The 12227-nt window shown below is 32.2% G+C and overlaps 1 protein-coding gene across 6 annotated transcripts in view; it reads left to right on the plus strand.

The window, feature by feature from the left end:
- The window catches only part of LOC119637048, a 20119-nt gene extending 15016 nt beyond the window's left edge, over positions 1 to 5103 (plus strand). For 3 of the 6 annotated variants that reach the window (XM_038032847.1, XM_038032850.1, XM_038032849.1), the window contains 5 exons: positions 710 to 831; positions 1386 to 1775; positions 2255 to 3269; positions 4605 to 4726; positions 4796 to 5103. In XM_038032847.1, the coding sequence (XP_037888775.1) occupies positions 710 to 831; positions 1386 to 1775; positions 2255 to 3269; positions 4605 to 4726; positions 4796 to 4952 (1806 nt within the window). In that variant the 3' untranslated portion in view covers positions 4953 to 5103. Of the gene's footprint in view, positions 1 to 709; positions 832 to 1385; positions 1776 to 2254; positions 3270 to 4604; positions 4727 to 4795 lie in introns of those variants that run through there. The other 3 variants (XM_038032848.1, XM_038032853.1, XM_038032851.1) reach the window with 2 other exon arrangements.
- Positions 5104 to 12227: the final 7124 nt, after the last annotated feature.

Here is a 12227-nt window from a genome sequence, read left to right on the forward strand (position 1 = left end):
ATTTATATATATATATACATAAAAAAAAAAACACTTACACATCTATAAAACACATGAATTTTATGTAAACCAAAAAACAAAAAAAAAAAAAAAACATTTTACGTACATTGATTGTTAAATTTTTGCGAAAAATACATTTTTATATGAAAATTCGGACCCACCCACTCAGACTGAAGAAAAATTGAGGAAAAAGTCAAAAAAGATCAAAATTAAAAATCAGAAATATTGCAAAAAATCTGCTAACAATGACGTTTTTAATTCGCTCAATAAGTCCAATACTGCTTGTCTTAACTCCAAGAGCTTAATCGAAGAACAGAAAGCTTGTCATCATCCTACATTGAATATAAAAATTAATATAAAATCTAAAGATATAAAAAAAGGAGTAAATCAAGTAACACGCTCCACCTCCTCCTCCTCCTCCTCCTCCTCCTCCTCCTCCTCCTCATCCCTATGCCCGACTATAACTTCTATTAGGGACTTTAAACGGCGGGCGAATACCGTTCGTTCATTTGAAAAGCAAACTGAATCATTAATAATAGCACAACCATTATTACCATCTACCCAAACCACCACCACCACCACTACCATCACAATGACCACAACCACAACCACAACCACAACAACAACAATAACAATAAAAAAGAAAAAAATAGGTAGAAGATGCCGTTCTACAACTACAATCGATCATCATAATTCGAATTCCTTACAGAATTGCCAGTTTTGTACATCTGGCGAGAATGAGGATAAACTATTGCTGTGCGATGGTTGTGACAAAGGCTATCATACCTATTGTTTTAAGCCGAAAATGGAAAATATACCGGAGGGCGATTGGTAAGTATTCAAAATTCTAAGGTTTTGTTGGTGTGGCAAACATGTTCTCTCTTTCTCCTTCTCTCTATCTCTCTCTCTCTCTCTATCTCTCTATCTCTCTCTCTCTGTCTCTGTCTCTCTATCTTTTTTACAAATAATTTTTATCATAATTTTCTTGTTTTTTTTTCGTTTTTGTTTTCGTTTTCTTTATTCGACACTAACTATATATGATGTGTGATAGTTTTCATTTAGTTAATGCGCTATGTTTTTTGTCCTAATTTTCTTCTTTTCTTTTTTTTTTTTTTTTTTTTTTTTGTTTTGTTTGTTTCTTTCTTTCGTTGTGTATGAAGAGTGTATATGGTTTCCATGTTTTTTAAGTAAAGTCTGCAAAACACAATCAATCGTTTGTCATGTCCATTAAAAATTTAAAAATTTTACGCCATGTTGTCACCCAAGCACAATTGTTGTTTAATAATCTATTCTATTTGCATTAAAGGAATTTTGTGCAATTTTCCTAAATAATTTTAATTTTCGTTTTCTTTTTTTTTGTTTTCTTTTTTCATATTTAATTTCAGGTATTGTTATGAATGCGTGAACAAGGCCACAAATGAACGTAAATGTATTGTATGTGGTGGCCATCGTCTCCCTCCGGTGGGTAAAATGATTTATTGTGACTTGTGTCCACGTGCTTACCACGCTGACTGTTATATACCGCCTTTGCTTAAAGTGCCTCGCGGCAAATGGTATTGTCATGGTTGCATTTCGAAGGCACCACCGCCAAAAAAACGTTCCTCATCAAGTAAACCTCGCCGTGAACGTGACTCATCTGCCTCGCTCTCGAAACGTAAAGATAAACATCATAATACATCGGCGAGTTGTGATCAGTTGAATACAACCAGCGATCATCATAATTTGCACAATTCATCGCACGATGAATCGATGACCTCGTTGCCGCCACCTTTGAGGTAAATAAATAACCACATAGTCTCGGAATTTTTTTATACCCTAAAGCATTTGTGATACAAGGGCGTATTAAGTTTGTGCAGACTTAAGATAGATCTTCGTGTGTCCGTCCGTCAGTCCGTCCGTCCGTCCGTTTTGTTTTCTTGTCTACAATCTAAGGATTCTCAGATTTGACTTTGTCGACCAGTGCCCATATATGTAAACAATTATTTTGAAAAGTCAATATATATATATATATATAATCGTATTAAATGATGTGGTGTAGAGTATTTAGTGGTGTTTTTCCTTATTCACTAAAGATATGAAATCAACTTAATTAGAATTTGAAAAGGGAACAATAACTCCTTTTGCTCTTTGGTGGACAAACATGAATATTCATGAAAGTGTTTTAATATGTAACTGCGCACAGTTAAAGTTACAAATTTAAACACTAGTATTTGCGATTCGTATGAGCTTCAAAAATTTTTTTTCTTTTCCCCAGTAGTCCAGCTCATTCAATAGCCTCCACTTCGTTTGATGAGCATCACAATAACTCCATTGATACGTCGCGCTTCCAAAACCAACTAACTAATCGTCCAGTTGCGCTAAGTCCTCCGCCTACCACTAACGATTTCATTAATGATACCAGCATGGATGGCAATTCCAATACTGCCACGTTACTGCAGCTTCAACAACAGCAGCTACCACAACCGCAATCGCAACCGCAACCGCAACATCATCAACAGCAGCAACAGCAACAGCAACAACAACAACAACAACAACAGCAGCAGCAGCAACAACAACAACAACAACAGCCAACCAATAATATCGCACTAACGATACCTCCTATGCAACACAACCAAACACCGGCAAACACATTTAATAGCATGCCGCAAGCATTGTTACCACCGGTAGTACCACCGTCATCGACGCAAACTCTTCAAACTATATCACATTTTGGCAATTTGACAGGAGCAACAGTTACAAATCAACCAAACCATTTGCCGACCTATATAAACGCTACCACAGCTCAATTACCACCGCCGTCTCCACAAACACCCACCCAGTTGGGATTACCAACCAATAGCAGTATTTTGGGTAATCCAACGACGCAATTAACACCAGCAATGGCGTCTGTGGGAACGCCAATTGCATCTACAGCCCCTGTGCTACCCACAACTTCACTTATGTGCGTTGCTACATCTCCTCAACATTCCTTGGCCTCACCGCGGGCCACCACACCTACGCAATTTCATCATTCATCCCAACCATCACCACAAATGCACGCTCCCGCTACACCGCCAACATTGAACGCTATCGCCACGGTCACGGTCGCCACGCCGGCTACCACTACCACTGCTTCAAATCCTGTAGTTTTGGCTCCTCCACCGCCTATCAATATACATGCCGTGCAAGAGGCGAAGGAAAAATTAAAGCAAGAAAAAAAAGAGAAACATGCCACAAAAAAGTTAATGAAAGAATTGGCTGTGTGCAAAACTGTTTTGAGTGAAATGGAGGTATGCATGAAATCATAATTTCAATCCAAAAAAAGCCTTTTTTTTATCCAGTTAATGGAGTAGATAGATATTAATGCTAGTCGAGTAGCAGTTTTCCTCTACAGGTTTTCTTGAAGTTTTTGAAGAATCCCCACGACTTCTTATGTAATATCTCTGTTCCCCCGTTCCTCTTCCAATTAGATCAAATTGAAGCACGCCCACTAAAGCTAAATCGTTGAATCAACTTTTAACAGCAATCAGTTAAGACAGGGCGATAAGTTTGTTCGTATGTACGTAATTTTTTTTTACTTTTCTTTTTTTTTTTTTAGAGAAAGCAACGAAAGTAGAAAATAAAATATTAAGTATATCTTCCTGTATTAAATGCTTCTTATACGCATTATCGAAGGAGGAGGGGGAGTATATTCATTTTATCAAAACGTTTGCAATGCCGAAAAGGAAGCTTTAGTGAGCCAACAAAGTATCAAAGTATCTTGATCAGCGTTAAATTCTGAATCGATTTGATCATGTGTCCGGCTGTCCGGCTGTCCGTCTGTGTAATGTCTGTTGTAAACATTCTCCTGCTTGGAAAAGTCGACTTCAAATGTGTCTGAAACATTGGAAGTTCTTCGACGCAGTTGGGTACTGAAAGTGGGACAAATCAGTCGAAGGACACGCCCACAGCACCACGTAAACTCGCCACTCAAACTATGGCAAATAAATGTACAAAAATTTGAATGCATATTATATAAGCGATGTTGTAACATTTTTCGCAAAAAACGGAAAAAATTGACCACGCCTACCCAATATTATAATGTATCAAAATTTAATTATTTTTTCAATACCTTTATGATGGGCAGAAACAAGCTTCAAAAAGCCCCATAATGCATATAAATTCTTGCACAATACCTTAGGCAAGTCGATCGGTTTGTCCGTCCACCGATTCGTCTGCCCAACTGCGTAGCATGTGTGATAAACATGCTACCGTTTACAAGAATGAAGACATCGCCTACAAATTTGCAAGAGAATTTGGAATTGACCTAAATATTTCAAAGGACACGCCTACACAACAAAAACCTTTATTTTGGAAATAAAAAAAATCAACCTTGACCACTCCATATTATAGAGCATAACAATTTAGTTCTTCTTCTTCTTCTTCTAGTAGTAAAAGATTCGGTCACGACCAAATATAATAATCTTTCTTGCTCTCATTTAAAAAGTTTTCATATCCATTTCCATTGACAATTAGAAATTCTGATCCATTGGAGGAGAGTTTTACATTAACAAATAATGGAATTTCCGTCGTAGCACCTCTATCCATCTAAATTAAATTTTTTTATTTAATATATTTTATATTAGCTCCACGAAGACTCTTGGCCGTTTCTTTTACCAGTGAACACAAAACAATTTCCTACGTATCGTAAAATCATAAAAAGTCCTATGGATTTGTCGACAATCAAAAAGCGTCTTCAAGACTTAAGGTGACTTTTAAAATAAAATCTGGAAAAGAAAACATAAATAATATTTTATTTTTAAACCCATGATTACAGTTATAAAAGCCGTGAAGATTTTTGCGTCGATGTCCGGCAAATCTTTGATAACTGCGAGATGTTTAATGAGGACGATTCACCGGTGGGCAAAGCGGGTCATGGTATGCGCAAATTCTTTGAAATGCGTTGGGCGGAACTAACTGATAAGCACTCATGATATCAAATGCAACATCAACAACAACAGCAGCAGCAACAGCAGCAACAGCAACAAACACAACTCAAATATAACAGCGAATAAGTAATAAATAATGAATTAATTAAAAAAAAAGTGATTAAAATAAAAAAAAAAAAACAAAAATGTAATCATTTTAAAGAAATCTAAAAAAAGAATATTAAAATAAAAGTTAGTAACAAACAATCAATCGCACACACACACAAACACACTCACACACGGAGACACTTACACAAGGTAAACGAGCAAAAACAAACATTAATTAATCACTTAAAATGCTTAATTTGTAATTTAATGAAAAATATTGAACTAAAATTGAATTTTAATTAATTAAAATAAATAAAAATCTTAACAAAAAGCAAAAAGAGAAAATAACAACTGTACATAGATAACAGCGCAATGATTTTTAAATTTAATTTCAAACTTTTAATATATAGTTTTGGTGTTCTAAAGCTCTCTGTATCGCGCGGCAGTTTTTGCGTATGCTGTCGATCTTGTATTTACCACAAATATACTCTTTTTTTTTTTTTTTTTTTTTTTTCTTTTATATTTTTTTTTCTAAGCGGAACTAAACACATAACTAAATTGTAGATTTTTCGTAATAACTTTTTTAAGAATTTTTCATATTATTATATAGTGTTTTTTTTTTTTCTTTTGAAATATTTTTTACATTAACTAAACAGTATTTTTTATATTATATTGTTCCCAAAATAACCCTCAATACACAAAAATTACTTGAAATAAATTAATAAATATAAAACTAAAAATAAACAAATTAATAAGAAAGGGTAGAATAAAACTTAATAATAAATCGCAAAAAAAAAAAAAATAAAAAAAAAATTTGCATAAAATCTTAATGAAGTAAGGAGTAACAATTTCAAAATAATAAAAGTAAAAAAAAATAAATAAATAAAATAATTAATTGTTGTACTTAGTTGTTAAATGAGTGTAACATATAAGAATTTTTAATGTATAGGGTCTTCATTATCTTATGTATATACAAAATGAATATAACCATAATAAGTAATGGCTAAAAGAATATAATGTAAACACTCACAATAAAATAATAATAATACAATTGTAATAATAGCAATAGCAATAAAAAATGGTAAAACAATTCATTGAAATATTTTTTTTTAAGGACGCTATAAAAATTGCAAATATATATACATATATATTTTTATAAATATATATATATATATTAATAAGCAACAGCACAGTATAAAACATTTTAGACTTCTTTACAGTATTTTAAGTTTATATTATTATTATTATTATTAAAAGTTTCTACATTTATTATAAGCTTTTATTATTATTAACCTTATTTTCACGTTATAACTTTTTTTGGCAGCTTAAAAAGTTTTGTATTTGAATCTTATGTATTTACTGAATTTTTTTATATACTACTATTATTATTATTATTATTATTTTTTTTTTGTTTTTTCAAGTAAAATCGTTATCGTATTTATTTCACTTTTCTTTTTTTATTATTTTATTACTATTTATATAAAAAATTACCTTTTCTTGACTTTTTTGAATGAAAACATTAAAAACGAGAAAAAAAGAGAAAAAAATTTTTTCGAAAAAGACAAAAAATTCTGAAAAGTTGTTTTTGTTTAAAATGAAATATATTCAGTGTAAAGTCTTTCGATTTCTCCTAACGGAGTTTTCATCCTATGCAACACAAATTTTTGACATATTGTTTTTCCATTTTTTTTTTTTTTTTTTTTTTTTTTTAATAGAATAAACGTTTAATATGAAACGGAGGCGGCTATTACATAAGCAAACTCCAAATAGTAAATTTTTAATTTTTGGACATTTTTGCAATAATGAATTAAGAGGATTGGGAGTTTAAGGAGTAGCTGTAACTGTTATTTGGTCATGGATGTTTAGAGTTTAAAGCCAGCGGTGAAAGTAGTAATCACGACTTAAGTGGAAGGGCGCAGCAAAGGGGCACAGTCAGATGGACAACTCTCTCTACTCCTCTTGCTGATTTCGTCACAACGTTCATATTTGAAATTTCTACTGCAGTGAAAGTTGGTCGAAACTTGGAAGATATAATCTCTCTCCGAAAGCGTCATTTCGAAAGATCACAATATTTGTCGATGCATTAAATACACAATTGAATTGCGTGCCATTTCGAAAAGAGAACGTAACTAGTACTTAGACTGTAGTAGGTTTTCTCGTCGTCGATGTCGAGTCGGCTCGATGGAGTAAGCTCGATTCTTTACTCGATAGTGAGAACAAATAAAAACACAATACTCGACCAGGGCTCACCATTAAATACCTAACAGTACCCTACATTTATTTATAAAGACTCTTCCAAATAAATCTTCATAAGTAGAAACCCTACGCTGTTTCGCTTAACACTGTTATTCATATAGGGGATTTTATTTTAATAGTTTGTCGTCATATGGAAAATAGTTGAAAAAGTGATCCGATGCGAACTTGTGTTTACTTTTTTCATTATTATTTATTGTTGTTTCTAACGTTCATCGTTGGGCCAAAACACGCTGGTGTATCGAATTTCATCAAGTTATCTCGAAACTTAGAATCTATGGGTCGAAAACAAGACGGGCAGCGGCGCAGACATTTTTAGGTCAATTCGAGGAGTGTTTCTGAATCGGTCGGCATCGTACATCCGTCCGGAAACTTAATATAGCCTTGTATTACAAATAGCGTAGAATATAAAAATGAATACTTTATCGACAGATGTATATTTATATTAACTACTCGTTGCAGCGACACGATAATCGACTGTTATCGAGTTTACTCGATATCGACAGCTATAAAGCGGTCTCTGCTTAATGTGACTGTGCCCGTAATTATTTTATGCGAAATTTTTTTTAGTCTTTAGGTTGCAATATAGATTATCTTGTTGATGCGTGAGTTACATAATTCGTGGGCGTAGCCTTGCTTTTCTAGTTTAATTCGAAGATAATTGCTATTGAATCGTGATGGGGTTGCAAAAAGACGAAGATACGAATAAGAAAAGAACTGCGATCTATTAGTATCGACGGCACCGCTCGCCCTTTCGGTATATTAAATGGATCCTGGGTATACCTGATCCATTCTCACACGCTCAAATTCATCGCTGAGACACGTTTTCGCACAACAACCAATGGCACGATAACGTGACTACGATTAAAGTGAAAGCTATTGTAAAATAATGGTCGCTTAAAAAAAAATAATTAAAAAGAATTTACACAGTTTAAAAGTAAATCAGAAATCATATGGGAAAGGAAATCATGCTTTCTTTCTTTCACCACACAGGAGAAGTGCAATTCAATAGAGATGGATGGTATGGTGTTCGTTTTCAAAGAATAAACCCTAAGGAACTTCTTTCTTTTTCCTTTCAAACATAATATGTGGGTCCCGTTGAGGTCTTTAATGTGCTTCATGCTTTATTTGTAGTCAAACGATTAATTCATCATTCTCTTTTTCATCGCCCGTACGTAGGTTGAATCTAACTTCTTTTATGGATTTTTCACATTGATTTTCTTTTTTATTTTTTTTTTTTACTGTTTTACTGTTTGTTTTCTTAGGCATACATACGTGTTGTGCTAAACCTAAAAGGATAAAATATTCAAATATAATTCACTTTCGAAAAATACGTGAAAACAACAACAGTGCGAGAAATTTTTCATTTATAGAATTTTAACTACAAAAAAAAAAAAAAAAAAAAAAAAAAAAAACATATATACATATATGAGGATGATGTAAAAAAATAGCACAATAATTACTTTTAAAAAAAAAAGACTTTTTTTTTGAGTTTTTTTCAAACAATGAACATAAAACAACAACAACAACAACAACCAAGCAGCACAATAACAAAACAATAATATAAACAAAATAAAAAAAAAAAAAAAAAAAAAAAAAAAAAGACAAAAGCCCTAACAAAACCGAACAAAACAAATAGCCAAGCAAATGTATAATTTATATAGAAATATACAAACTACATATAAAAAATAAAGTATATACATAAAAAAAAAATTATTTTATACTCGATTGTAGAAAGAGAAACGAAAAGAAAAAAATATTTAATAAAAAGGCTAAAACATTAGAGATCGTATACACATATACACAATCATAAATTAATTAAAATAAGACTCATTTGCAGTGATAAAGTGACGTTTCAAAGACTAATCATCAGCCATCATTAACCGCCCCCCCCCCCTTTCTCTTTATTCGTTACTCTCTCTTCCAGATCATTACATAAAAAAAAAATCTTGCAAATATTTCATATAATTATACTTAGCCTCAAATGTAATGCCATCTCACACAACCTATATATAATTACATACATATAAGAGTCTTTGTATTATATGAATACTATTAAAAAAAAAAAAAAAAAAACGTTCTTGTAAATATCGTTTGTTGTGAACCACTGCTACAGTCTGGGAATAAGTCTACAAAAATACATTTCAATTTCTTAAAATTTTCAATTTTTCTTTTTTTTTTGAAAAACGAATGAATTATATATAATTTAAAAAAAAAAAACAAAAAAAAAAAGAAGCAAATTAATGAGAGAATTAAAAATTGATAATCTTTCACTATACACACTAATTAAAAATAATCGCTATATAATAAATAAGTACATTATATATATCATATATATATCATATATATATATATATATATATATACATATACATATATTTATATATATGTATAAGTATATGTATATATATATATATATAAATATATGAATAAACAAATTAAAAAATATGTATACACAGAATATACGAACAGTAATGCAAAAATTTAAAAAATATATCATTTAAATAGAATTCAAGAAAGAGAATAAATAACTTTAAGAAAAATAATAAGTTACAAAAAAAGAAAGAAAAAAAAAGAAGAAAATATTTCTAAAGCACTACTACTACTACGATTTGCCGATAAATTATTAGCAATGCAAAGGACGTAAGTATTTTAGTTTTTAACTTCGAAAATCTTCCTTGTGAATGCGAACAAAGCGAATAAAATTTTGGGGGAACACATACGGAAGATTTCAGTTTGATAATGTGTTGGTGATCCCGAAGAAACAGGTTGACAATTGCATTCCACGCATTGTCGAATACAATATTGCAGTAATAATGACAGTTTGGCGGACGCATTTCTCAAATTTCTTACAAAATAAGGTCGAAATATTGATTTAACTTCGTCAGGATTGTAGTTGAAGAATACTGGAAGACTGGTTCAATTGGCTGGAATGGATGCTAACCACCCTGGCATTTTCGTCACTTATCACTTTTGTTGTTTGATTCGTGGAAATCTGGAGACGAAGCCCATCAAACACATTTAGAAGCTTATGGTGTTGTTGCTTCTTTCGCTTTACTTTAAACATTTCCGTATATTCTTCTATTTAGCATTTTAACGAGATGTAGGATTAATTAGTGAGAATATTCGATCAGTACATGAGTTTATATATATATGGAAAATAAAAAAATATTTTTCGAATATCAATTTAAATGCAAGGAAAAAGTTTGTATGCAAGTAAAAAGCGCTCATCATTATGAGTTATGCGTTTTACCGCTTCTCAAGCTTTTAGATAGAAAGTTATTTCTTAAAAAAAAAAGCTTCAAAAAAATCATTCAACTTCCTTTCATCCATTTGCATGCGCAAGAAACGATGCATATTTAAACAAGACCTGCTGCAACTTGTTCTATGAATCTAAACAAAAGCTGATGGAATTGCGATGAAAATCAACAAAAGCTTAGAAAAATTATCCCTGCAACATTTTTATTTTGTTCATGTTTCTGTTTATGTTAATATTCTATGGCGTGTATTTCATCCTGCTGTATGCCATTTTTTACTTAAAACTCAGTTATATGAATGGATGCATATTTTTTTTTTTTTTTGTATTGTGATCGCATACCGTCGTATGCATCCACTTTGCATAATTCAGCATAATTCTGTAGCAAAAAAAGAAAAACACAAAAATTTTTTCGCACTTCATCAGGCGCCGCAATTAAACAATTATAATTTTGTTAAGGTAAGCATAATTTAGTATAGAAAATTAAGTATAAATAGTGCAACTTTTCAATAAAGAAGTCAATTGTTATCTTACAATTCAATGTACAAGCGTTTAATTCGCTGAATAAAATTAATAGTCGTTCAATCCGCCTAAGGTAAAGCTTTAGGGACTGCTTTAAGCCGAGCATTATTGGCATTTATAAAAAAGCAGAAAGACATGGCGTTCTGAGCAGCCGAGCAGCTTAGGGCTAAACTGCTGTACACCTAATCACACTCCACATAAATGAAACATTTGTACGCATCGACCGTCTAACCCATTACAATTTATTTATTTTATTAATGAAATTTAAACAAAAAAATTATATAATCTAAGCTTTCTTATAAAACAAAACCTTCTTCATATCCCAATTCTTCGCTTTGGTTTCAACGATTTACAAAATAATTATTTTGGTGTCAATAACAAAAAACGACCTAGAAGAGGAAAAAACTTCGAACACAATCAATTGCAAGACTTATTGGACGAAAACGTAGCTCAAACTTACAAAGAACTTACCAACAGCTTAACAGGTAATGATGCATTTGTTTGTAGACGTTCACATGCGATGGAAATAATTCAAAAGGCGGGAAAATGGCTACAATACGAATTGACTTAAATGGCGTTTCAACGTCGCGACATCATTGCTTGCCAGGCAAAAAGGAGAGGATTCTTCTGCAGTGTATTGCGACTGTCAATGGAATATACGTCAATCCCAAACGCAAAAAGTCGTGGGTTAGTCCAGAAGAGCGCATCCACACCGGTACCGAGATGGAATATTCGTGAAAATAAACTCTTGCCGACCATATGGTGTGGTCAAGAAGGAATAATGCTACTAAAACCGAATGAAGCTATTAGTGTACCTCCCTACCGACGTCATTTGAGTAAATTGAATGATCTCTTGTTGTAAAAGAGACCAGCAACAGCGGCTAAAGGACGCAAACTCATCCTCTTTCATGAAAACGCTCGTTGGCACGTTGCAACTGTTGTCAAGTATACACTGTTGAAGCTCGATTGGTAAGACATATGTACTCATAGACATTGACAATGTCTACATCATTTATTATTAAGTGTCGTGCAAAATTTTGTTGCAATTTTGTTGGTTATGTAAGAGCTGCTTCTGAAAATACCCTTGAAAAGCTGTGATTTCAATTACGCTTCCCGCGAATGAATTTGGAAAATAGCTGAACTCCATTATATCCAAATTGTCGGTTTGTGGTTTCAACGATTTAGGTAACGGCCTTGAGAAT

This window comes from Glossina fuscipes, unplaced genomic scaffold (genome assembly GCF_014805625.2).
Source record: "Glossina fuscipes isolate IAEA_lab_2018 unplaced genomic scaffold, Yale_Gfus_2 42, whole genome shotgun sequence".
NCBI classification, from domain to species: domain Eukaryota; kingdom Metazoa; phylum Arthropoda; class Insecta; order Diptera; family Glossinidae; genus Glossina; species Glossina fuscipes.